Below are 27,863 nucleotides of genomic sequence, written 5' to 3'. Positions count from 1 at the left end.
GTGATATTTAAAATATGGATTTAATTTTTTGTCAGTACAGTGTGTTCTTTACTAGAGCTGGCAGTTTACGAGCAGCAGTAAGTAATAGCAGAGTGAGACTCCACCCAAATATTTTTTAACCAGTTCTACAGATATACATGCCAAAATAATGGAATGGGGGGAAAAAAGATGTCATTTTTAAAAAGTGCAAGAGTAACACTTTTGTGCTGCTTTTCTTCCTCAGCTATCTGTAAACCAGCTCCTCTATATGCTTTTCCTGAGCACAGTAAAACTGCAGCGCAGCACAGAACCAAAGGCCAGGCAGGCGAGAGCGGCTGCACAGCAGGGCTGGAGCCGCCTCAGTGCACATCATCTTCTGGACGTTCTGCACTGACTCCCTGAAGACTTTTAGCCAATGAGAGACTATACAAATGTAACTTAAGCCGCAATGTTCTTAGGGTAGGTGAAGTGATGCAACTTGATCTTTCTTAGGCAAAGAATTCTAACAGTGCAAATGAACACGGGCTTGCAGTCTAGAGCTGGAGATCTGGGAGTGCAGCACAAAAACCGAGGTGCAAACAGACTTCCAGCCTCATATGTGCTTCACAATTACAAAGTGACAGCTGTGAAAATTTATCATAATACTGGCTCATTTTCATTTTATATTGTCTTGGAAAGAACATTATGATAAATTTAATTGTTTAAATTGGAAGAGCTCTGGACAATGTTTTTTCTGCAACTGGCACTTGGTATTTTTTTTTGAATCTCCAAAGCGTTTGCTTTACTCACAAATGCTTGACACACACACACACACACACATAACACTGATGCTTACACTGTAATATGGTTAAGACTCTAACTTCTTAATGTCTAAAAACACTCATGCAAATATATCAAAATTTGTTGGCTAATAATTGCATTTTAAAATTAGTTCCTCATATGAGACACTGATCCTGCTTTTACACCATGTTTCAGTCAAGATACAAATCTTTAAGGTGAGGAACAGCTCCAGTATCTTCACGATGAGAGTCAGCTCTACGGAGCTCATTTCCAATGGAAAAATATTGTCTTAATGCAAAAAACTGAACTGTGATTGTTATGAAGCAATAAATCTATTGTACCTCTGTGAGCTGTAAGTCATAGGCAACATGTAACTTATGACTGCTTCTAATTAACAGCCTTTTCTCTACTGAAGGAATCTTTATCATTAAATACTTTAGATACCTTTCTGAGGGAACTCTCTTTTGTGAGTTAATAACCACAACCTTTGAATAACCCAGGGAAATAACCAGCTGAGGCTGGTTCCCCCAGAGTGCCTATAAAGAATATTTTGCGCATGAAATACAGGAAATAAAGCAATAAGCAGCACAGTAAACACCCCAATCCTTGCCCTGCTGATGCATGGCCAAGCTATCTGCACTAGCACAGGAAGACCCTTCAGTGATGAAAACACACCTCAGCTCTGCTGACGTGTCTCCCGCGTACCTGCAGCCAAAGGAACAACAGCTCAGGAACTCTTAGGCTTGACTCTGCTCAAGCCAGGCTTTGTGCAGGATGGGACTGAGGCTGTGCCTTGACATGCAACAACTGAATGTCTGCAGGATCACAGCTTTGGACTTGAAATTAGAGTGAAGAATAGCAGCATTTAACTATATTTATCTGTTGGTTTCTGCAAGATGTCATGATACTGAGAAGCTGACCGAAATCAATGGATAAAAGAACACAGAAAGGAGAAAGCGGAGGTGGTCACTCAAAACCAAACCGTGCCTTAACACACGCAATTCCCTCTGAAGCTTATGGGAATGAGGACACAGCAGTGAGACAGAACTTGACCTACTGCTGTTGGCTCTCTACAAGTTCAAATAAATGAATCACAGCATCAGTTATTAATAAATTGATATATACTTTATTATGCACAAGAGACTAAGATGACATGACACTGTGGTTATCAAAACTGTACAACTATGCATTTCCACAAGTCTCCAAAATACTGAATGTAATATGAAATACAAATGGGGTGTTCAGACTGGCCACAGGTATTAACAAGTAAATTTCTCCCATTCTTTGATTTTAAAAAAATCTGGCATTTGGATCTCAAAGAAATGTACTTATTTATTCAAAGGTGAGAATATTGCATTTGGAACTGGTAGGAACATGGCAGCAAAGATCTGATAATGGTATGAACAACCCCACAAATGACAAACAATAACAGGGCAGAACAGTCACCTCACATGAAGGGCTGTCAGCACAACCAACAGTACAGTCTTCTTGTGAAGCATGAGGTAGATATACATAACAGAAAGAACGGTACATACAGGACAGAAATGGTTAGAAAAGGGCAGGGGGAAGGTTACAATCATCAGCATCTACAGACATTTTGCAAGATCCGTTTCCACGTGGAAAATGCTACAAAACCAGCCTAACACACAAAGATCTGACTTCTTGAAACATAAACATAGTAATGTCCAAAAACAAATGCTGTAAAAGGTTAGAGTTAGTGATTAGACGACGCGTGACACAACAAGCAGTCTACTTTGGAGTTTAAGTATGTTACTAATAGCTTTTACAGACAGAAGGTGTCCCTTTTAAGCCCAATCCTCCCATTGTCATGTAAGAAGTTCCTTCACGGTCGATTCCACCACTCTGGAATTTACCACCCAGCCTGTCCCTTTGAAGGCCTCTGCGGCACAGGAGCGTCCCGCTGGCCAGTCCAGCACAGCGAGCCCAGGGCTGGCAGGGGAGGGAACCACTGGCTTTGCGGTGAGGCGTTCAGGAGCTCACCACACCGCCCACAGAACCTCGGAGCAGACACGAACGGCCGCGGTAACCGCAGAACCGATCGGTGTGTCAGTATCTGGCCTGCGGGCAGCTTAATGGCTGCTCTCCGGTACTACATTTGTGACTGGGAATGCCCGGGTTTGGTTCTCTCTTTCTTGAAGCAGAAATGGCTGTTCCATCTGCTAAGTAATTACATGCAGTTTTTGGTAACCTCTGATAGACAATTAATTCAGATTGATTAACATTTCTGAATTAAATAGCTGAGTACAACAGGTTCAGGTAATTTGAACCTTATTTCAAATACAAGTCAACAAATCGAATCTTTGATCTTTATATATTTTTGGTGTATCCAACAGTAAATATAAATCTGTAAATTATTTTAAAATTAGAGTAACTTTTTGATAAAAAACATTGATAATGCAGCATGTATCTCTCAAAAATATACAATCATCTATTTTACATAAAAGTCTTCAACCTGTCCATCCCAACAACCAAATCTAATACTTCCTATGAGAAACTACTTAATAAAATATCTGAGGAAGGAAAGGGTTAAAACAGGGAAAAGCATTTACAAAATATGTAAATTTCACAGTAATTGAAATTAAACATTTCATATAGAGTAACTTACATTTATCTAAAACATTTAAATATATCTTTATACAGAAATTTAATGTAGTAAAATATAGCTATGATTGAACTTAAAGACTCTAGTCTTCTTTGAAGACATCTTTAAAGACTTTACACATAGAATATGCTTATACAATACATTCTGCTGAAGGTTAGGCAAAGCGCTTTCTCATCAACCACACAGGTAGCACATTCATCCTCCCGACACCTCGTAACAGAGTCAATCCTGCACACCCTTACGCATGGGATAACTACGCTTCCGTGACAGTCCTGTCTGTGTCACCAGGACTACTCATTGGCCTGGTAACACCGAGCACTTTTCAAGTGTGTAACTCCATTCACTGACTATCTCCACAGACTCTGAGAATAGTCATAACGTGTAGAGTTGAGCATCTGCTTCTACTAGCAAGGGCGAGGTGTGTAGTTACTCATATGCATAAATGTTTGCAGGATTAGTAACAGATTTGTTTTAAAGTGAGTAATATTCCACCTGATCCTGGGCACTTCATCCATTGCATATCTTGCACTTAGACCATCCTGGCATCAGCAAGGCACAAGTGTACAATCAGCAAAAGAAATCTGCAGCTCAGACTTCAGAGCAGACTATCACTCTAGTGTAATGAATTCCCCTCTCCTCTTGTACAAAACACATAACCTTCACTAAAATTAGTGAAAGTTACTAATCTCATTTTTAGAGGAAAACAATGCTCATTTTTCCTCAAAGGAGAAGGATCAGTAGAACACATTACAATTACAAAGTGGCAACATAACAGTCAAACAATTACATATTAAAAGTGTCTTGTTTTCTTTTCATTTGGCATCAATTTGAAGGTCAAGATATGGCAATGGCACTAAAAAACACTGTGACATTTAGTACCTTCCTGACATTTCCATATTCTGACACTACTTTGAGACTATCCAATTGTGATATTCATACAACAGTTTTACACAAATCACTGCACAACTGCCTTAAGAGAAGAGTTTCATTTTGATGGGCAGTACTCTGCACATGCACCTCCGCTGTGCATTCTTTGTGCCCTCAAAAACTATCTCTTATTTCAAAGGGAATTTGGGCTAGATAGAGGATTAGAACCAAATCACCTTTTTAAAATCCTCTGTCTACCTATTATAAACTAAAGAGACAGTTGTTTTTTTCTTTATATATATATATATATATATACATGCATTATGTATTTTATGTATGGAAGGAACGTTGAGCTAATTTTCCAATTGTTAAAGTGGTAGGTTAGGCTCTGTATACTTATGTATACATCTATCTGCATAAAGACATTGCCATTAAAGGTACACACACACACCTCTGTTAGTGCACAAGAACATTATTTGTCTTAACATTTGTGTGTGCCTGTATTTGGTATAGTAGATTAAAAAAAAATCTCTTATTAAAGAGCTTTGGCCCAGAAAACAAGAAAGGGAATGTTAGAGTGTGCTCTTCTCCAATTAGCAAATCAATGCATATTAAAACAAAAATACCTGGAACAAACCTGAAGCTGCAAATACAACCAGAAAGCAAATGAGATGCTGTAGCTGTAAGCTTAACAAAACAAAGGTTACTCAAAAGGGCTAAACATAGCTGAAGTAATAAAATCTTATTAACCAAAGAAATCTGACCTTGAGGCTTTCTTGCTCAGACAAATAGAAATCCTTTGACCTAAGAACATCTTTGTTCTGCTTATCTTGTTGAATTCCCTTAATGAATACCTTGTGCCAATGGGAAGGTTTAGGGAAAGAAAAAAAAAAGTCATATAGACAAAGCAGCATTTTTCCAAACTGGCATAGATTTCACATTGAGGGCGCACAGACCCCTAAAACAGGTTGCAGTACTGTAAAATTAGTAGCTTTGTCACATGTAGCATAACATGCTATAGAAGATCCATCAGGCTGCGTTTACCCATGCAATGTGTGCACATATACACACTCACACACAGTGGCTTCCCCAAAAGAAATTCAGTCTCTTATTTTTTTTCCAAAAGCAACCAAACCAATCCTTTTAACCTCAAAAAGCTGATGTCCGCACCCAGTCCTCTGAAGCTGTGCCATCCTGCGCTGTTCCCCGCGGCGCTGCCCCGCAGTTAGGTGGCACTGCTGCTGGAGCAGGGGGTGCTCTGGGTGCTGCCGATGCTGTGCGCTGCGCTGCTGTTCTCGGAGGCTGGCGGGGACGTGGGGACCTGCTGCCTTCCCACTGCTTCCCCTGGGGGAAAAGGGACAGAAAAAGTGGGGTTGGGAGAAGGGAAATTGAAAATCTTAGTTGACATAGTAAACATTAACCCATTCATTCACACTCTGCCTCTTCTGGTGGTTTGCACTTCCATGCAGTGAATACGCTGGGTGACAGACTTCAAGCAGAGTACTGTTGAAAATGTCACTAGACTTTGGCACCTTAGCATCGCTACGCACGTGGGGAAAATAATACTTTTGTTTTCTTAAGCATTTTAAAAGGAGCTGATGGAAACTGTCAAGATAGACACTGTCCATCTTCTGTTTCCAGCTGTCACTCAAATGGGTCCTGTTACATGACTCAGACCACTTTATAGCTTTGCTATTTCATGGAAAAAGGCCAATGAAACGCAGGGCTTAGTTTTAATGCCACTTCATAGAGCAGTATATTTACTAAAAGTAGAGCTGAAGACAATGTTCCTCAATCAGCTGGATACCACACATCCTGAGACATGGCCAGTTTTCTTTGTGTGGAAAAACAACAGGCTACCCTGCAAACTCGACTTGATTTAGTCCGAATATAACTTGCAGGAAGTTTCCCCCATAGCTACCACAGTATGTGTAGCACTTATAGCCTGTAGTGAGAACAAGCCTCACTGTTTCTTGTTAATTGTTTACTGATGATAAATTAAAAGCCCTTTGTTATTTGGATTACCAAATCAAGCACTAGGAGTTAAAGCTGGATTTATGGCTCCTGACAAAACCTAGATTTTTCGTCTGCTCTTCTCACACCCCTTCTGCACCTGTGGCTGGGATCCTATGGAAAAAATCTAGCTCTCAACTAGCATGGAAGTAAAAATTTTGCCATTACATGAATGCCCAAAAGATCATAATGAGGCCGTGTAGGAAACCATAACTGTGGCATTTTTCATGTTACAGCACTCAAATCTGCAACCTTAGAAATATTACAAAATAGTCTCTGCAAAACAGATGGGCAAGACCAAGTTTATATAACCTGCACTGTAGCTGCCTCCTCCCTTGAGCTCATCTCGGAGGATGTGAACCTGTGACCTCAGCGCAGTGACAGGGACATGCTGCTGCTGGAGCTGCAGAGCAGCCGCGGCCACCAGCACAGCTGCCTTCCCAGCAAAGGAGAAGGCAGAAATGTTTTTCCGGATCGTGGGCAGGAATGACTGAGAAAAATCAAAGGCTGGTACATCTCCTTTACAGTGACGCAGATCTCCTGCTTCACATTGCCCTAGGTTATATCCAAATCCTGACACCATGGGCCAGGTCTGCAGAGCCCAATTTTTCTTCCCTGCTCCAGTTTCGGTAAGGCCCCCATTCCCCAGTGATTGCTCCAGTGACAGGCTGAAGGCTGGAGGCACTGCCGGCATCCGGAGGGTTACAGGGCCGGGATGAGGCAGCTTCCTCCCGCAGGAGCTGCTCTGGCACACCCCGTGCCCCCCGCGCTGCTGCCCAGCTGCCAGAGCCCCCAGCTCCTCGGGAATGCTGCCTTTAACACTTTGTGTCTCGGGCCAGAACGTGTCCTTCTGCAGGCTGCTCGGTACTCAGAGGGCTACTACAAACAAGCGAGGTCTGGGGATTTCTCACAGCAGAGGTTGCAAGTGCTCTTTGTAATGGAAACCAGCAGGTTTGCTGCTAGCTCACACCGCGGTCGCAGCTGAGAGTGCATGTAAGGCCCTGCAATGCACAGCTCCTGCCTTACACCCCACGGGTTTAGGAATGAGCAGGAAAGAAGGGACGGACAGGGCAGAAAAACAACAAACTAAACCACTAAACCACAGTGCCCAAGAGGCCAATGAAATGTTTAAAAAGAGGGTGAGGATCTTGCTCTTGAATTCAGCACTCAGTTCAGTTATTTACTCTTGTGAGCATATTTTGTTTCTGTTTTTCCCAGTGTAAGAAATAACTACATAGCTTGTCCATGAGCAGCAGATTTCTGCTCATGTGCAGCAGGTCAGAATCTACCCCCAGTAACCTGCAAATAAATCGAGTTTCAGCTCTAACTTGCATTTGAAACAGCTTTGCAAGCCATAAGAATAAGATGCATAAAATCAGCATCTGTGTCATCACGCTGTAAAAGCTCTCATAAGCCTTGTTTGGATGCCTTCCCCTCCTGACTTGCTCCCTTCTCCTCCAGTTGTTTGTGTACAAATCTTCCTTCCTTTTGTACTACAGGATATATTTACAAAGGCAGTGGTAAGCAAACTCCCTTTCACCAAAACAAAACAGGCTAACACAAACATCAGAAACCAGCGAGCCAGGAGCCCAAGCCCCAGCAGCAGGACGAGAAGCCAGGGTGGCCGCGGGGCTCCCCCAGCACGGCCCCCAGTCCCCTCCCCGCAGCTCCGCTGTCACCCAGTTCACAAACCACATGATTGCACACAGCTTTGCGTCAGCCTCGGCATGTCAATGCAATCTGTATGCGTTTAACCATAAATTCATTTATAAGCTAAACACATGTTGTTTTTATTTCATGGCAAAGCGACAAGCGCAGTGCCAGAGCCGCAGTGCGAAGCGGTCGCTCTGCTCCTCCCGGCTCCTCTGGAAAGCATCTGTGGAAGCACCTTCGCCTCCCTCCCTTCAGTTTGGGATGGGAGCCTCCTCCCCTCCACTGTAACTCAATCACCTCTGCAGCACCCCATTTCTAGAGCACGATCAGCAGCTCTGATACACCACGGTCACTTGCAGAACAATAACAAACTCTCAGTGTCCTCAAGGACAAAAAAAGAACCCAAATCATGGTGGCATTATGAACACAGTCTAGCAAATACATCTGGACCAGCTGATTCTTCCTGCATTTTATTTCCTCAACACCTAGCTAATCTGTAGCAAAGTTTTTTTAAAGAATATTCACAAAAAGGATGTAAAGAAATGCAAACTACCACTGAAAAGGCATTCCCCATCTGTCCTTTTTTGTGTAAACAGCTTCATGTATCTCATGTTACTGAATCAGAACTGCTCAAAATGGACATGTCTCATCTATTGACAGTAAACAAGCTTTTACCCATCTGAATGCGACAACATGCACTTTATTATTCACACTTAGGAAAGCTGCCAGCTGTACTCCCTGTCCAGGAAGTCTGAATGTTTGCTTTTCTATCTCCATTTGCCAAATATAATTGGTTGCTATGTTGGTTTATTTTAAATCAGATCCCATAAAAAAAAGGGAGACGTGGGGGAGGAAGGACACTTTTAACTTCTCAGATTTTGGAACATTTTATCCTCTTAACTTGCAACACTGCCTGGAGAAGGAAAGCATGCTTTCTAAGAGAATGAAGCGACTGAGTTCTCTCTAACACAGTTTACTTGGTTCAGCAGTCTCATTAACTAATCAGACTTGTGCATGTCCCTTCATAAATATAGCCAATTATCCCTATCAAGATAGATATTAAATTGACAGATATCTATATGATTAGACTTTGAAAGGTTTCTGCATCCATGCACACTGCAAGATTTTCTCTTCTTCACCAGGTAAATCTGGTTAATTGTGGCAAATCTCTGCTGCTTTGTTCTTGGGTCCTCTCTAGGCAGGACCAACACTGCTGTGAAAAGTTTTCAGCCACCTCTCATCCTTTAATTGACTGGAGAAAGGATCAATAGTATGGAGTCCTTTTGCAAAAATGTCAGCTGAAACTCCTCCTCTGTTGCTATAATCCAGCTTCCCCCCTCTCTTCTCCTGCTACCTGCGTATCTTAGGAGATCTATACTTGTTTCAGAGAATCTAGAGTATTCTAAACCACAATTTTTACACTTTGTAAGAATTTTTTCATGACCGAAATCAGCAAAAGCCCTACATGAACAGAACTCAACAACAATCCTCATTCAATACTTGGAGACAAAATTCTACTTGTTTTGTCGTTCTTTTCTGCTATCAATTGTTTGAGGTTTTAACGTTAATGGCCTTTCAAGATGAATGAAAGAGCTCATTCATATAAAGATTTCTCCATGCTAAAATGAGTTCGCCAGTGAAGACATTCCAACAAAAGTGCATCATCAAACCTTCTCACTACCAGCAAAAAGGTGGCCTTTTGCTGTACTGCGTATAGCACTACAGCAACAAAAATAACCTTACTTCACACACCCCAAGCTGCCATTCTCCACCAGCAGTAGCTTGCACCCACGCTCTGAGTATCACCAAAACACAGTTTTAGACTGAACTAATATTTTCCAACCTTTGGTCTAAATCGTGTTAGAAACCCAGTGCTACTTGCAACAAGAGATGCATGAATTCTCCCTTCCTTATTTTACTAAAAGTCTGCAGCCAGCTCTAAAATGTTTCCAGTGCAGCTGGGTTATCCTGTCTGCCACAGCAGTGGTCCTCTAAGGGACGGTCCCTGACAGAGCTTTCACTGCACTCTGTTGCAAGTCGTGCTTTTTAGATACAAGATATTATGCGGAGAAAAGTTCTGTACACAGCAACATAGGTTCACTTTCGAAATCCTTTGAAAATTGGAACCAGATAACTTCCTAGACATTTTTTATCATTTCTGTGATTCTCTGACTTGATGAGTTAAAACGTCCCCTTTCTTTCTTTTCATTTGTTACTTTTTTTCTGGCCTTTTTCTCCACTTACTTTCATCTCTCAAATACAAAGCCAGAGCAGCCGCCCTCTCCACTACTTGTATGTGGTCACTATGACTGATGTACTTTGTCAATGTAATTCTTTTAATGGGATTGGTCCAAGTCCTGTTGTTGCTGAAGGATTTATGATGTTGGCTTCGCAGTGTTCCTTGACTTCTGACGCACAACATGTGTCTATAGATGGTTCTGTATATGAACGGAGACTGAACTTCACAAATGCAGGACCAACAATATTCATTTAACAATTCCTTTAATTTTTTGTTACTAAAGGTTACCTATTTGGAAGTTACCTTCTTAGCTTAATTTACCCATTGCAATTGCACTTCCTTTCATTCCACAATGTTTCAGTAGTATATGAAGCAGAATTATACTATTTATACATATTATCACAACCTTCAAATTTTCCACATTTGTCACAATTCCAAACAAGCTTCATACACAGCTGATACATTCAGAAGTATTAAACTGCTTATACAAAGTTGTTGTACTGCCAACTGGAAAAAACCCACAGGTTTGGTTTTTTTTTTTTTCCAAATTAACATAAGCTCCTGGTCATAATATTTACAGAAGCTCTGACCTGACAGGGCTGGATTCTCACTCCTAAATAGCTTCCATGATGTTTTAGATGCTGAAAAACCCTGCAGTGGGCTAGGGGAGAATTCCAGTGCTCCAGAGCTGCACAGGTCTGGAGCAATTGACCTCACATTCTCCCCACCTCCCAGAGAACTTGGCAGGGTCTTGTAAGGTCAAAAGTGAAGTAGCTGAGAGTCCAGCGTGCTGCAGGGATCCTGAGATAGCCCGTAATCCACAAGCAGTCAAACTCAGATGCTGCAAATCAAGGCCCCATCAGTGCCCAGTCTTTGTCTGTACCGCCTTGCAGATTTACAGAAAAAGCTCTCAAAACTCCCTCCTCTTCCAATACAGTATTGTATTGCTGCTAACTTAGTGTAGTATGGGAAAAAATTCTGAGGAGATACCGAAAAACGATCCATGCATAAAGGCTGCACCAGTCCAGGCACATTCCTGGTTATTTGTCTGGACGTAATTAAATGAGATTAGGCACGACTTCTACCAATTTAACGTAACAGCTGAAGAACGGAGGAGTAAACAATTGGCAAAAATTGTGTGTAATGAAGGTCCAAGAAACACTTTTAAGTCTAGTTATACTCAGAATATGTCTATGCAAATAAAGCATTCTCTTAGTCATTTGGCCCACTCCTTGTACTGATCACACTCCCAGTCACATCAGCCTAATTTATTAACTGCAAAGTTTTTTTTAAAAAGGAATATGGGCACCAAGAGGTATCCATTAACTGAACTGTCAACCAAATTTGAGATACGGAGATGCTACTAATGATAACACACAAGCCAGGAATACTCAGTTTTACTCATATCCCAGGTGAGTTTTCAAGATTCATGTTTAAAATCATTTTAGCAAATTTTAAGCCATGTTCGTAAGCGTAACACCTCCCTTCAGGGAAGGGCGGGTACCAATCTGCCGATATAAACCAACAGGCTCATGGGAGGAGTTGCTGGAAAACACCCCAGTAAGAACAGAGATCAAGAAGAAAAGTCCGGGATGGCCATGGCTGGCCCCTCTCCCTCCTTCCCTCCCACCCTGCAGGAGCTCGCACCACAGCACGTGTCCTGCGGCAGGACCTGCGGCAGGACCTGCGCCGAGCTCCGCGAGAGCCCGCGTACTCACCTGTGTGCGAGTAGATAAACCAGAGCGCTCCCGTCAGCAGGGCTCCGATTACAAATGCTGCAAAGGCGATGCCCACGACAGTCAGCGTGTCCAGACCGTAGAACACAGCTATAAAGGTAAACACGTATAGTAAGGACTTTGTACTTCCAGTGACAAATGCCATTTTACAAAAATTCACGCTTACACTTCCATGGAAAAGTTTTTAAAAAATTCATTAGGTAATTAAGCACCATTTTAAGGAACAGACTAGCAGATTTGCATCAAGGAAACAGAAATGATGCTTTCAGAGACCGGCTTCAGTCCAACCAACTGTTCCACATCACAAAGCAAAACCCCAGCTCAGCACACCCAAATCTGGAAAATGTCGCAAAAATGAAGCTTTTTCAGTTGGTTGTTAATAACTTGCTTTCAATTAAATATCCATTTATCTTAAAAGTGTGTTCTAAAAAGGTCAAGATTTTTGGCAAAAGATGCTTTTCATTTAAATGCCCCAAACATTCAAACAAACTTTGCCCTATATCTCCTGCAAGTTCCGCCTGAAATCTAGGTGGAGAACGGAACTGCTGTTAAGAGGGAAGAGATGCCAGCAAAAAGTCAGCAAAAGCATAAATAGAAACAATTGTTTTTCACATTTGGCAATGCTTTCAATAACTGAAATTAATTCCAGAACACAAAAATAGAACCATACACACACGCGGAAATCACTTTCTAGGGGAGAGGCCCTTTTGCAGTGCCATTTCAAGGGTAACAGCATCTGGTTCCTGGATGTATTGTCCCCCAATGTTAACTATCCAAATAGAGAAACTTTGGGCTTTTGCGGTTTTCTTTTTGGTGGGTAGAAATACTTCAAAAAATAGTAATCATTATTTTGGGGAAATTTCTTCTTACAAAATTGATTTCTAGTTTCAGTGTTTTTAATGTCTCCCAGTGTACAACAGTTAAAAACATTTTACTGACTAAGCTGGCCAGGAAATGAGCTGACTGGATCTCCTCAGTAGTGTTCTTCAGTGCAATTCCAGTTCTCAAAACACAACCACCCTCACTTTACCGGTTCCTGCATCCAGCAGATGTCCCTACAGACACCCATCAGCTCCTGAGCGCCTTTCCCCTTTTCCTCTTCTGACAAATGTCTTCTCCAGCAGGTCCTGTTGGCAAGGGCCTTCAGGACCCATTCCTGAGCGCCTGTGGCCAAGTCTGCATAGGCAACATCTGACAGATAACGGCTTAGCAGTTTTTTTTCTCATTTCGATGAGGGTATTTCTGATTCCTTTTGCCACATTGAGTGATTTTAAATTCAAACAGAAAAGACCATCCTAAACTCAACTGTTGTTTTACACAAGGCATCAGCTAGTGTCCTCTTAAGGAGGAAACTTAGTGAAGAGGAGAAAGTCACATGGAGGCTGAAGTGGCAGAAGAATCATTTCCCATTCCTTTCGCTATTTTGAGCAAATTTGGTCCCAAAGACATAAGGACAAGAGCAGAGGAAAAAAACCTTTACTCTTCCTCTTTAATCTTCCCTTTTCTCCATTCATTCTTGTTTCTGGCTGCAAATCATCTTTGCTTTTCTGTTTATTATTGTCATCTAGTGTTGCTTCTCTCCTTTTCTTCCCTTCCTGGGTCAGTAATTGATCCCAGTTAATTCACTACGCCATGGCAACATAAAAAACCCAAAGAAATTAAACCATATCAAGTCAGTGATCTCATCTACAGCACGACCTATAAGTGCTGGTTCCAGACTAACAGGGCGGTGGCAGCTGCGGTGCAGGGGAGAGCGAGGCTGCAGTCGGACACGGGCTCCCTGCGGCATCATGGCTGGAACCTGGGCCGGGGCTCAGCAGAGAAAGGGAAATCACACACACACACTCCTCACAGCGGCAAATGAACTTGCGGAGGATGAGACTCTCCACAGTGTTTTCCCAAATTTCACATACACAAAAGGTCACAGACCTTCTCTCTAAATGCTGATGGGAATCTCTCAATCAGCAATAAAGTCAGTATTCTGTTCTGTCCCAGAGTTTAACACACACACACACACACACTCAGAAAGCTTGAAGATAGTTTTCTTCATTGATCTAATACTTTCTAGACAACAGTTTCAGGCTTAAAATAGATTGATTTAAGAGTTACTTACGTGGCTGTCTCACATTTGGCTTTGGAAGAGACGAATCTGATTTAAAAACAAACAAACAAACACCAGAAAACATTAATCAGACAGTGTTCCACATACAGCCTACAAACCATGCAAGCAGCCTTCAGGATCTGATCTGACAGAAAGACATCTATTGTAATTTTTACAAAGCGGGAACTTCAGGAAAACCATCCAGAATTCAATAATCTTGCTCAGCTCAGAAAAATTCTATTCATACATTGATCATTCCTTGGGGGAACGTATCTACAATACAGTTCATGCATCATATATTTTGCTGGCAAGTACGCTGCAACCTTTCCCACCCACATGTCATGAGGTCTAACCTGCAGTAACTCTGGCTTGCTGAATGTGCAGCTCTTATAGAGCATAGATTGCAAAGGCTGGTTTAAGGTGATTACATTCATGTAACTACTCACTAATCACAAACAGGAGGTACCAGCATGCTAAATCACACACACACACAAAAATTAAAAGCAAACACTGGCTATCACCTCTAAAGTCACTATTATGGCACAATACACACTGCTTTATCCAATATATGTTGATTCACACATTTTCCTGAGTCCCACTTGGTACTCTGTTTTGGAAGTTGGGTGCTTTTTTGTTTTGTTTAGTTATATATAGGAAATAAAAGATCATAGCTATTGTATCAAAGCTATTATTGTTGGCAAGAATATCAAATATCATCATCATTATCAGCATGTAACAGAAAGAGACAAGTAAACATGTGTTAAGAAATGAAGAATTTTCCCTTCTTTTGCTTCACTGACTTCTCTTATCTTTCTCCAAGAATGCCACCTCAAGCAGAAGAGCCAGAGATTCTGGCTTCAGATCCGAGGATCTATTTGCTTAGCTGCAGTTTGCTTCTGGACTGCCCAGTAACCCAGGGATCTCATTTTAATTCTGGCCTGAGTGTGTTTGGTTCAACAGCTGTAAAAGGATTTGATAAGGCATTGTCCCAATACTTGTTTTTGTATCTTTAGCAACTAGAAAAGTTTAACTGCTATGTAAACATATTTATTTAAAGTATTCTTAAACTAAGACTATGCTTCTAACTTCTAAAACCCAAATGGCAGCACTGAACTGCCAGCAATATCCTGTAAGATCATTAGACACATGTGCCTACAATATCCAAACTGACATTTTAGTCAAACTGCATTATTATCACTTGTTCTAACACACAAGTATTTCTCCCAGGTCACTCTTGGCCGGAAACAGGTGGAACAGTAGTTAGGAAACAGGTGAGCACGTGGAGGGTTGTGTGGGTGTGTTGGTTTAGGTGTGTGTATGCACAAATGAGCTGGGAAGTCAACAAAAACACAAAACAGCCAAAGCACAACTGAATGTAAGATTTGCGAGGAGGGCTGGGCTGCAACCAAGGGGCATTGAACAGCACAAACATGGGTAAGGGCACTAAGAGACTGTCCAAACACTCCACTAGCACAGCCCAAGTGCCAAGAAAATGCCTTCTGAGCTGAGGGGAGAATGAATTTTCCATGCTCATTCTGTCATTATCCTCTTTACAGAAAGCATAAAGTCTGCTAATTAATGATAGGTTGGGTAGCCCATTATCAATTCTTCCCACTCAATCAGTTCTTACATGTATTTTAATGTGGTTTGCTCAAAGCAACACAGAAGCAGTGGAAATCCTTGAGGTTCAGGAAAAGCATCTAGTTTAAAAATATCAGCAGCCAGCCTTTAGAAATTATCATGATTTTCTATACACTTGTGGGATAGAGGCACTTGTTACCTGCTCACTTGACCTGTTTTCTATGGCCTGTCTCCTCTTTCTGCAAAAATAATAAACTCGTTTCCACACTTAGCAAAAATATGAACAATGACATCCATAGATTACTTCAAGAGAAGAACACGTATTTCCTAGCATTTAAATGGACATCCATACACTTTTCATTCAAGTGGGGGAGAGTGCGTGTGTGCAATGCAGGAATGTAAAGGGAAAGAACATGGTATGGAGTTAGATTTTAGACACTTCCATTGGGATCCACTGCAAAAACATAAGCAACTGAGCTTGCAAATAACTAACAAAATTAGGAGGGGAGGAACAGTTATTCTCGTTTAGATATAGAGTTGTGATTTCTATTAGTCAATGACAGCCATAAGTTTATGTCTGAATATAAACACGATGACTTCGCAATGACCAGTTTGCTCTGACTTTTCAAACGTCAAGTGCATTACTTCTTCATTTGGGTGAGGGAGCAGATCCACTGGCAGCAACCTAAATAATATGCTTTACAATGAGAACTGGTCTGTTCACATGAAAGCACATGAAGAACACCACCTCCAAGATGTAAATTCTCCTGTTCAGTAATGTGATATAATTTCTTCTCCAAATCTTAGGTTTACATATATGGCCACCAGTGGCATTTGGCTTTACGAAAGGGGTTATCTGATTCACTGCAGAACAAGTGCATACCAGCAAAGCTTCGTTGTTAATGTGCCACTTTGTGTTACAGCTGAAAGCTGGGCCACGCTGGGGAGATTTCCACCACGCACCCCACAATTAGACTAAATCACCCACAATGCAACAAAATATCACACTGTCGTCTTGTAACTAATCTTTATAAATTTAGCTCATCTTTGCACACTAAGACCTTGTGCCTCTGACAAAGACAACATTCTGAGCGCAGCCCGAGACGGGAGCTGTGCACAATGCTCCACACATAGGAAGGGCAAAAGAGCTCAGAGTACAAGTCTGTTTATTGAAAGCTGAACTTCAGTTGCAGGATTTACTCATTTTCAATGGAATAATCACTGAAAAAAAAAAAGAGCTCTGCAAAAATAAAGTGCAGAATCAGGCCCAAGGCACAGTTTTAATTGCACCACACTGGCAGATCGAATACTTGCCTTTAGTTCATAGTGGATTTGATCTGTATTAATAAATTTGTAAAAAAACCCCAAACTAAACATTAGCTGATTTGCAGAGTTAAATAGAAACAGTTGTTGCTAATGTCCCTTTACAATGCTGCATGGTACTTATTCAAAGACTAAGAAGCATGCACTGTATAATGGAGATTAAAGGACTTCTGATCCCCATCCTTTTGACGCTCCCCAAAAACCATTCCAAAGTTCAAACAGCCTTTGGACACAATTGGAAGATTCCAATGTGCACGTGAAGCCACTAATTAAGCTCCCATGCTAATAAAAAAGAAAAAATGCAGATATATTTTCTTCTACAAATGCATCAAAACATGACTGATGGGGTTGTCAGAGGGATCCACTAAGAAAAAACTTTAAGATTAGATGAAACAGTGAAAATAGTTCTTATTTCCCACCACAGGGCATATTATTAAGTGAGAGTACAGTCTCATCATGCCGTTCACCAGTATCTCATAATGCTCTTCAGCCTTTCCAACACCTTCAAACATTTTTTTCCGTGAAGATTACATAATCAAACAAGCCCCATAACACCTTTGTGTATCTCATCTTTTGCTCTTAATAGTTTAACAATCTAATGAGTCTCTCTCTGGTAGCCACCCCTTTGCTTTACAGACTTACCAGGCTTTAGCATCCTCAGTAATTTGTAATTTCATTGTTGTTATTCCTAAATAGATATTTGCAAGCACAATAAAGAAATTATACCAGAGGGAGCAAGCGCTGCCTTCTTGGGCAACAAGAAGTTGCTTGAAATGCTACTGCTACATTCATACGTCTAAAACCCATGTTGTTGTGTAGTGCAGTATTCTTTTCTCAACACCTGGCAAAACCACATGTCCAGAGATCAATAAGAACAGTTAAAAAATGTCAGTGAACTGCCATGATGATTGCTGCCAGGGAAACATCTAAACAAATAACACTTTACAAACACAGTATCACCACTAGATTATACAATGTCACATACTTGGAATACTCCCACATTTCAAGTGACTGTATGCTACACAACGTAATATATATATATATATATATATATATACAGCTTTTTCGAACAGTTCAAGCTCATTTTCATACCTTCCAGTTTTCCTTCATGTGTTATTACAACAAGGGGCTTGGTGAAGGTTTTCTTGTTGTGCATCATGGCCAAGATCATGTCCACATTGAGAGAGGTGCAAGCTTCATCAGGAGGAATGCACTGTGGGCAGAAAAACAGCGTGTGAGCTCAGATCCCCACCTCTGCCAGGACAGCTGTGCCAGCTGCACAGTTGCCTCATTATCAGTTTTATCCTATATTATTTACAAAAAAAAAAGGGGGAGAACCTCCAAACAACGGCTGTGTAACATACTGGCAAAGGTAATGCTCAGCTGTGTTTCAGGATGCAACCTTTGCCTTCATCAAGGATCCTCTAACCTTTATGAGAGTCTTACTACCGAACTTAAACGGTAATAATTATTTCATTTTTGATTTTTCTTTTAAATCTCGTAGCCAAAACTGTAGCCACCAACATATGTGTTGATCAACAATGACAAATCATCATTTAAAAAAAAAGACACTTTAAGGAGAACGTGTATAAACCCCAAAATTCTTAGAACATGTTCTTTAACAACTAATTTACAGCCATTTCCATTAGTTTTAAGCAAAATGTGGCAACTCTCCTTTGTAACAATCAGATCACAATATTATTTGATATTATGCATGTCTTTGGAAATTAAAGCTAACATTGTTTGTGCTTTGGATATGGATAGCAAAGATAAATCTGAACCACTTGTGTAATAAAAAGGAATTTCTATTTATCCCACACAAGCACCTAATTCAATTTAAACAGAAACCGTAAATTATGCAGTGAAAATGCATAGCATCATAACTCTTATCTATTAAAATCTTGATCCTAGAGATACCACGTTCATTACGTCAACTCCACAGAAAGCCATTTATTCCCTTCAAAGTTCAGACGAAAATATATCTTATTTTCACCTAAATCAAAAGGTTGGACTTTAATAAATTACTGACCTTTGGCAGTCCTTGAGTATCTTTGTCTTTATTTGTACATAGAGTCAATTCACAGTGAAGAAAGAGCAGTGAGATGTTGAACATCGGTTTAAATACAAAGCTAAACCTTTTTTTGTCCTTCTGTGCATGTGGTATTGGAAAGTTCACCTTCTCAATGCTGTAGAATTTAACAGATTCATCTTTAGGACAAATGTTTTCTATAATGGTGTAATCAGACATTCTATCTGGATTTGAAAATGGGGAAACAAAGCATGTTTGAATGGCGAAGCCCAAGGATCTGTCAGCTTTAGTCACAGACACCTGCATCAAAAAGAAAGAGACAGTAAGATCTCAGAAATGACATTTTTAGTTCACATTTCATTAACATTTTCAACAATTTTTTAAGCAGTTTTCCAGTGCCACTTCCAATCTGAACTACTCAAAGGCTAAATGTTAAGGGTGGACTGTCAGAGACAGAAAATCTGTGGTTTCAAAACCAGCAGCTGTTCAATAGCATAACCCCGCACCAATATAGCAGATGAAACACTCGGTGCAGATCAGACACGGCGTTAATGGCTGTGGCTGCCACCCGAGGTGGCCGTGTATCCCTCAGACACACAGACTCGAACAGAGCTGAGGGAACTCAATTACTAACTCCACATCCTTGTATCTGTTTGAAACTTTAGTGTAAAAGAACAAAAAGCAAAAGCAACAGACAACAGCAAACCCACCCCCAGCCAGGAGAGGAATGCAGAGGCAGAGGGGAGGTCACGGTCTGACATGTGGGTGGCATTCCTGGACTGGGGGAGCGGGGGAGCCTCTAAAAAGCCATAATTTCTTGTGAAATGATCCTTTCAGTTCATTGTAACACTGACATTCATATTCTTTTATGAAGAATAACTAAGACTGCAAATTTCCAGGGCACTGATGTTGTTCAGTTGGACTGAAACGCGCATAACAAGTGCTACAGAATAATTAGGAAAAGAATTTAAATGGAATTTGTAACAAATGAAGCATGTCGCTCTTAATAAACAACAGAGGTGTTGTGCCTAACCATTAACACTGCCTGACGAAAACAGTTCCACAAGAAATAATTTCCCTCTTAGAAGAAATGTGCCTTAAATGTGTACTTAATCCATATGTGCTGCATGCCAATTTAAAGAACGGCATGCCAAATTTTCTTGCAATTTATTCAGAAATTTTTGGATGCTACGAGTTGTGCAGTGAATAAAGGCATCTCATTTTTTTCCTCTCCTTCATATGAGCAGCAATCAAATTAGAGATGAAGGGATGTGTTGAAGCATCTAAGCAAGAAAGAAGATAATCTAAAAAGAACAGAAATAAATAGTGATGAATGAAAGTCAGGCTACAGATACTGACAGGTAAAAAAGCTGATGGTGCAACCTAGTTAAAAGATACATTATGGCAAGGAGGACTGGCATACTACGATATCATGAAACACCATCGGGTAAGTAAAACGATGGATGATATCTCAAGGAAAGACGAGAACGACAGGAGGGAGGTGAGACAAAAATATGGTAAGAAAATGACACTAGAGAACAAAGGAAAAAAAAAGCCAAGAGACTCAAATACAAAATCCCCAAAATTTTTAGCAGAGAAGAAAAAAGGGAAATAAAGAGCTCTCACAGTTTCTGACCTAAGCAATTTATAGACAAAAAAAAACCCAAATTATTTTTTTAATAACAAAAGCAAAACAGAAACAAAAATGTAACAGCTAAAATGGAGGCACAGAAGTTCAAAACTGATACAGATTTTCCACTGTGCAAGAAGAAACAGGAAAAAAAGAGGCTTCTGCCAGGACAGGTGATGAAGAAATCAGAACATCTGTCTGAATAAACAGCTCCAGAACCAGACAAATCCAGAGGGCTTGAAGCCAGGGGGATTCAACCCAGATTGCTGAATGAAGCAGCTGGTTTTATCCAAATGAAAAAAATAACGTGTCTTTTATAAACATATTCTTAACTGAGTGTGACATACCTTCTTTTTGCTTCAACTGTCTTAAGTACTTTTCACCAGGTAGAAAATGAGGAAGAGACCCAAAACATTGAAAAAACGCAGGAAACTGCGCCAATGTCAAATGGGCCGCTGTGTTTATCATGTGCAGTATGGGCTCACAGAGGAACTAACTTGGGCAAGAGAAACATGGCACATCTGTCAATCTGCTCCTTTTCCTGGTTTTATAAACCCATAGCTCACCGCTCATGAGTTGCTAATCTATAAACTGGTGATACTACTTCATTGCTAATATTGCATTTATTAATGCCTACTGCTAGTTGAAAAATTCAAAATTCTGTTCACATGACCATCTTTAGAAACACTGACTGTATTGGTTTGAAATACATGGAAATATTACCAGGTCCAAAACGCACCTAAAGTCAAAGGTACCTGGGTGTTGACTTTGCTGGCCTTGTTTATCTGGAGCTGTTAGATCTCTTGTGTGACAGCATTCAAAGGATTGTAATTGGTGTTTGTAAACGGATTGGAGAGAGATCAAAACCTGTATTAACTTTGTAACTCAAGAACACTAGCGTCTGGAAGAAAGACACTTGTAGTCATTTTTTGTATGTCTACATCTTTCAGATGAGGTTCAGCCATATTACCCAATCAAACGAAGCCTGAAGTCTTCATCAGGAAATGCCAGTTCAGAGCCAAAGCTCAGAGACCACCTTCAAGTTCTGCACAGAAAAGCAGATTGGGCAAGAATGACCAATTCACCTTGTAGTTCATCCATTTGTAAGAATTCTTTGGTTTTGACCCTAAACATTGTCCTCCTTCGTACCCCACAGCTTCTGCTCTCTGCAGCCAAAGTATCCACCTGTCTGCCTAAAGCAACTGCATAACAAGACCTTTCAACTGACAATAACAGATCTGGCCCAGGTACATGGCCTTGCAAAATGTTTCCATTAGTTTGAAAACCTTTTTCAGTTTGTTACCTCTACATATATTGGCCCGTTCTCAGCAACAGAGAAGAGTCCTTGGGAGGGAGCAAGGAACAGATCTGTTTTGTACAGCTCCATGTTGAAGGTCACATTGGTGATGTGTGGTTCAGGAGGCCAGGATATGCCTCTGTCATCCTCTGGCTGGTGTAGTGTGCAATTAAACTGAAATGAAAACAAAACAAAACAATAACATCCTGATGCAGGAGTGGCAGCTGGACAAGGACAAATTTGAAGTGTACAATACAGGCCCACCCATGTTCCGGATACTTAGGGCAAATCTTCAAGTGAGTCACAAGAAAAAGAACTGAGAAGAAACGTGTTAAAATACAAATTAATTGCTATACAATTAATGTAATTTATATGAAGTACCTATTACAATAGGCATTCCTGTATTGCCAGGTGAAAACCCAAGAGTAACATACCGCTATTTCAGGCCAGCTTGAGAAAGTAACATCTCCCTCATCAGCGTCCCCTGGAAATCCATTATCACCTGATTCCATGTCATCATCATCAAAGCCGCTGCTTTCAGCTGGTGATGACAGTTGAATGACAATCTGCACAAAAGGTATTGCAAACGCATAAAATTAGGTGATAACTGAGCACTCCCACTTCATGCTTATAATTTTCTTCTCCCTTCAGAACAATGCACAGGCCAAAAGAAGTGCACCAGCTAAGCAGATGGTGAAAGTACATCTTAAACAGCCTTGTGCTGAGCATGTAAGATGTGTAGATTATGTTTAGAGAATGCCCCTTAATTTTTTTCCAGAACTCAGAGCCAGAAAAGACACCAGCCTGAGTGCTGGTGTCTGAATGAGCAGCCTGGCATTCCCATTCCATTTCTGGTATTTCTATAAACAACAATGAAAAAAGAAATGGCTTTCGAAAGTGATTTTTTGCGACTTGCAGTTTTTTGTAACGCACTCACGGAAAATTACTGAAAGTTTTAGGGTTATTAAAGGATTTCCTCTTCTGTCATTTGTGTATATTTTTCAGAGTTGTACACCCAAAACCACAGTGTCCCTTTCTTCCTCTTCCACTTGTTTTTCCTCTGAGTTTCTAGTGAATTTCCTCTCCCCTTTCTTTTTCCTCCTTTACACACTTCTCCATTTCTTCACCCGAAAATTCCTGGTTTTGTTTTCCAATAATCTGCACTATGCTCCTGTATGCCCTGCGGCTCCCCAGCTAGTCCCCTCCCTTCCAGCACTTCATCTTTGGTTTTTTGGACATAGAACAACTGCTAAGGAGTGACATCTACATTCTTTGAGACTCCACTGCATGGTGATTATTTTTTAGGAAAAATGGTCCCAAATTCTGAAAGATACCATACATGATTTGGTGTTTAAATGAGTAGACAAGACTATTAAAAGACACAATGGAGAAAGAAGGGGAGGCAAATATCCATGTTAGTTTGGGCCACAATAGAATATAACAACAATTACAGTATTTAGCTCCAGACACATGCTGTTCTGTAGTTCGAAGATGTTTCTATCCATAGACTTGGTTTGGGACCATTTCTAAAGTTAGGTGCTACAGACTTGCCAGTATAGAACAGTTTTAACCAGGCAAGGTCAGATCAGATTGCCTCAGCTGTGTTTGGGTTGGACCACAGGCTTTCCATCATTTGCCAAGGTTACTTCTCTGGCTGAGCTTTCCAGTACATAGAAACGTGTCATTACTTCCCAACCCTGATTAGCTGCACTGTACTCAAGCTCATAAGCTGAGCCAGTCTGGCAGCAGTTGCTTGGAACTCAACTGGGCTCTTTAGCATCATCATTCATATACAAGTATTCAAGAGTCCCTTCATCACATACATCAACTGATAGAAAATACAAATCCAAATTATAAGAGCGATGATGTAGACACAGATGTCTTTTCCTCGTATTTTCAAAGCCTTTTTCACACACAATGTTGAAAGAAAAAGTTTCATTTAAAATAATTTGGCATGTGAATTAAATGGTATTGCTTTGTGCAACCACAAAACTTCATTCCTGTTCCTCCTTACAGCTCTGTAGTACTGCTTATGTAAGGGTACATCAAAGCTGCATATGGAAAGCTGGTACAGTTTCTCTGAGGCTGGTACAGATCACCCCCAAAGTGCAGCCATGCAGTTTTGAGAAAGTATTTAACTCCAACTCCTCCTTTTCCTTTGGGATACTATTTGGCCACAGGAGCACACTGAATGTACAGCCTTTGTACTTCCTTGAATACAGGGACTGTAGCTGCAACTAGGTTTGAGCTGGACAGGAAAAGATCAGGATGACTCCATTTTGCTAAGACTAAAGCAAACCATAATAGCTTCCTTGTACCAATATGATGCGCAGTGCAGAAGGTGGATCCTCTTTGTAATATACTCACAGAGTTAAAATAAACAATCTTGTTCAAGACATATGCTGTCCGAGTCCCGCACTTGTTCAGCAAAGACTCCAAAATGAAATGGGTACCATTCATCTTGGCTTTGCAAGAGTGATCCAGCAGCGAGAGTTCTGTCCTTGTGTAGCCGCTGGCCTGAAACAAAGGCACTTTGTAAGTGGCTGAAACACAATTGTGGGCTCTTGCTTAAAGTGCAGCTCAGAATACTGCTCATGGCTGCTGACAGGAGCAAGTGGAGCTCATTGTACTGACATCCAGGGAAGGTCACTCTCAAAATGCTGCTATACATGACAGACATGGAATAAATGTAACATGGAACAAAGAAAACAACAGGTTCATTATTAAGCTGCTGATCAATAATGCTGACTCTGTCTGGTCTGAAATGAGCTAAAAATGCTGTTTGTATCGGCTCTTTTCCACAATGCAAACGGACACAAGCAACCTGTCGGTAGATGGCAAAGACATTGGGTGGTGATGGCTGTAGATCTTAGAATGTTTGCTTTTTTGATCGAAATACAAATTAAATGGTCTGCCCAAAAAAGCCTGCCCAAATTTGAGAATAAGAGATCACACCAACCTGCAGAGAGTCTTTTTCTACAGCTACTGTCATGACTTTGTCATCGCACTTTATTGACAGGGCCACATCAGCACTGCCCTGAACCTCTTCAGGTTCTTTATGTTTTGAGAGGGAATGCCCGAAGTCATGATTTATTAACGTATCCACTGAATCCCTGGATGGGAAGATTCCTTCTCCCACTGTGTCATGCCTTCCTCTGTTAATGTGAAAAGGAAAAGCCAGGCCATCACTTAACGCAGGATTCTTTGGGGCAGGCAGTGGGTTAACACCCAGCAGTTCTGTCAGCTCCGGAGGAAGGGAATGGTCTTCTTCATCATTCATCTCTTCTGGAAGAAAAAAGAACATAAAGTTATTAGATATTTTTTCCTAAAAGTATCCAGAACTCATAATTTTAATATAAAAATAATATTATCCAGAAAGGAAGCTCTTGAAGGACATCCAAAGCAGCATCTTTGTATTTTTCAGATACCTAGCCACAATTCCTCCACTAAGGGTTTAGCTGTTACTGGGGCATGTAATAGTGGTATATTTAGTCCCTCCTAGAAATCTACCTCACTAAGCTGAAAACAAACCTTGAGGAGTGGGCCTATTATATTTAAAAGGCAATGAAAAAGGTAAAAGAAACATCACATTCAGGAAATAAACTTCTTCCATTACCTGCCCCATGACAAATTCACTCACTCCACTGTGGTGGAACTACTTATATAACCAGAGTGAAGTTCAATGAAAGATAACTTTATATGGAGTAAATGAGAACACTATCTCCTGGCCTATACACACAACTGCTAAGGACAGAAATCTCAAACGTGGCCCAAGACACATTATCTGTGACCTATGAGAGTACAATTGATAAAATTAATGTGAATGTAAGCTTTATCAAAACAGCTAAACAATATTATTAGTGGTTGAAATTCAGAATCAGTGAAAAAGCAGATGCAACTCCACTAGCTTTAACGGATGCGGATATCTTTGCATCCACAATCACTTGGTCAAATAACGATTTTTTTTTAAATGGTTGTATTTATACTATTTGCCCAGACTTCTTTGGTAAACCAGTTTTGTCTGTAAAGAATTTAAAAAAATTGCTTAATTGCCTAAAGTAAATACTCTGCTCATACTTCTGAAAACAAAACAAACAAACAGAAATGCAAACCAAAACAAAAAAACCCAACCACCCAAAGCTGGATTTATTCACTAAAACAACAATGCAGCTGCTGAAGCCCATTCCAGTGAATGCTGAGCATGGTCAACTATAACAGCTTGTGAGTTGGATAATCTATAACCACTAATTCCACTAACATTTCAGGAAAGAAGACAATTTGCCTGGACTTTTCTCATTAAAAAGCCACATATTTTTTTTAACCAGCATTCCTAGATATGACCAGCATTCTTGATGATGAGCAGTGGAAGCAGGGCAACGCCCAACAACAAAGCTTCAAAACTGAGAAGGTACCTTCCAAATCATCACATTCCCAGAAATACAAGACAGATTATTTCTATATGTTAAAAGCCCATCTTCAAGCTCACCTGTATCTTCAAGTTGCAGATGAAATCTGTTAGCAACAGGGGCTTTTGTGTAGGAAGTAACAGGTCTATAGTTATGCTCATAAGCCCACTTGATCAAACTCTCATATGATGAGGGAATATCAGGTCTTACTGATTTACTCATAGTCATGGATCGTTCTGTTTCCTTTCCAAAACCAACACTATTTGATGTCTGCAAACAAAGGAAAACTTTGTTCATTATTTGCCATTTAAGGATACTTCAAATGGAATAGTGACACTAACGGATCATGTTTTTTTACTCAATTTTACTCTATTAAATAAGAGTAAACTGAAAACACCTGGGACATAAACCAGGCTCTGCCACCTCAGGCATAGAACTGCTGTAGACATGGAGAAACCAACCCCCCCTTCCTCCCAGGCTCTGCCTGGAGTACAATAAATCAAGGTAGTCAGAAACTGTTAATCCCTAAATGAGACAAAGATGTATTTACAGCATTTGTATAATGTCGTATTTTCTTCAAAGCTGAGTTGAAATGACTTCTAAGGTGAGGTAAACTCAAGACGACAACTGATTTTTCAAATGCCCCCTTCATTTCTTTGATTAGAGCGTTACTTAAGCTACACATGGGAAAACCTTTGTTCAAATGTGCATTACTGAAAAAGGCAAAACACAGCATGCTCATGAAGCAGAGCAGATACCAGCTAACGCTTTAGAGTCAGCTGACTGAGGAGAGTCTGTGCCTCTGAGTGAGCTTCATACTAGAAATACTGTGTGCCTCCTGCAAAATGCTGAGCACGTTAAACAGGACTGAATTAAATGCTTAATAGAGCAATAAGTGTGAGCATGCACATTTATGCAAGGCCAAACTACTTAAAAGACAACATATACTTTCTGCACATAAAATGTAAAATTTAATTAACAGTCTAAGTTTTACACAAATACATCGATACAGCAAACTCATAAATGTACTTGCTGACTTCTTAGTTTTCTTATTAGAAGTAACAGCTTGTCAAAGTTGGCCACTGAACACAGATGTGTCACACAGTCAGTTAGCTTTTGTTTTACTGTAAATGTTTTGCAAAACATCAAGTTTTCTTGTCCAAACGTGCAAGTTAAAGGAACATAACAAGCACCTCCAGCTGTTAGAAGGGCAGTTGGAAAATATTCACTGGTATTACACTTTAACTTGCTTCTAAGTGCTGGGCATCTTAAACGTATTCACACAAAGGTAAATACATATGTATTTATTTTTGCATTCACAACATTACTATTATCACTATAACAATCACATCCACAACTACAGAACAAGCTGAACATACAGCAGGGGAGGCACAACCACCCACTTTTCAGCTATTTCTGCAATGTGACTGAATTGCATTTTCTACATGCAGATGATACTATTGAATGCTACACAAAAGACAAACTCATTTCCACACCTTCTCCATGATATAGGCTGCATTTTTTTTTTTACTCTCCATTAGTTTCCCTCAATGTGAACAAATCCTAATTCTTTTTCACTCTAGAACATCAAAGATTGACTGCACTG

At 40.4% G+C, this 27,863-nt stretch overlaps 1 protein-coding gene across 4 annotated transcripts in view; it reads right to left on the bottom strand.

Annotated features, from left to right (window-relative positions):
* Positions 1-1,862: 1,862 nt before the first annotated feature.
* Positions 1,863-27,863, bottom strand: part of TGFBR3 (transforming growth factor beta receptor 3) — a 116,154-nt gene continuing 90,153 nt past the window's right edge. For 3 of the 4 annotated variants that reach the window (XM_065072617.1, XM_021292495.2, XM_021292497.2), the window contains exons 8-17: positions 26,338-26,527; positions 24,811-25,136; positions 24,219-24,368; positions 22,286-22,417; positions 21,858-22,025; positions 18,925-19,224; positions 17,988-18,108; positions 14,004-14,039; positions 11,873-11,980; positions 1,863-5,593 (exon numbers count right to left, since the gene is read on the bottom strand). In XM_065072617.1, the coding sequence (XP_064928689.1) occupies positions 5,475-5,593; positions 11,873-11,980; positions 14,004-14,039; positions 17,988-18,108; positions 18,925-19,224; positions 21,858-22,025; positions 22,286-22,417; positions 24,219-24,368; positions 24,811-25,136; positions 26,338-26,527 (1,650 nt within the window). In that variant the 3' untranslated portion in view covers positions 1,863-5,474. The remainder of the gene's footprint in view (positions 5,594-11,872; positions 11,981-14,003; positions 14,040-17,987; positions 18,109-18,924; positions 19,225-21,857; positions 22,026-22,285; positions 22,418-24,218; positions 24,369-24,810; positions 25,137-26,337; positions 26,528-27,863) is intronic. The other variant, XM_065072618.1, reaches the window with a different exon arrangement.

This window comes from Columba livia, chromosome 8, assembly GCF_036013475.1.
Source record: "Columba livia isolate bColLiv1 breed racing homer chromosome 8, bColLiv1.pat.W.v2, whole genome shotgun sequence".
Taxonomy (NCBI): domain Eukaryota; kingdom Metazoa; phylum Chordata; class Aves; order Columbiformes; family Columbidae; genus Columba; species Columba livia.
Note: the sequence above shows the minus strand (reverse complement) of the source record. Positions and strands in the feature narration are given on the sequence as shown.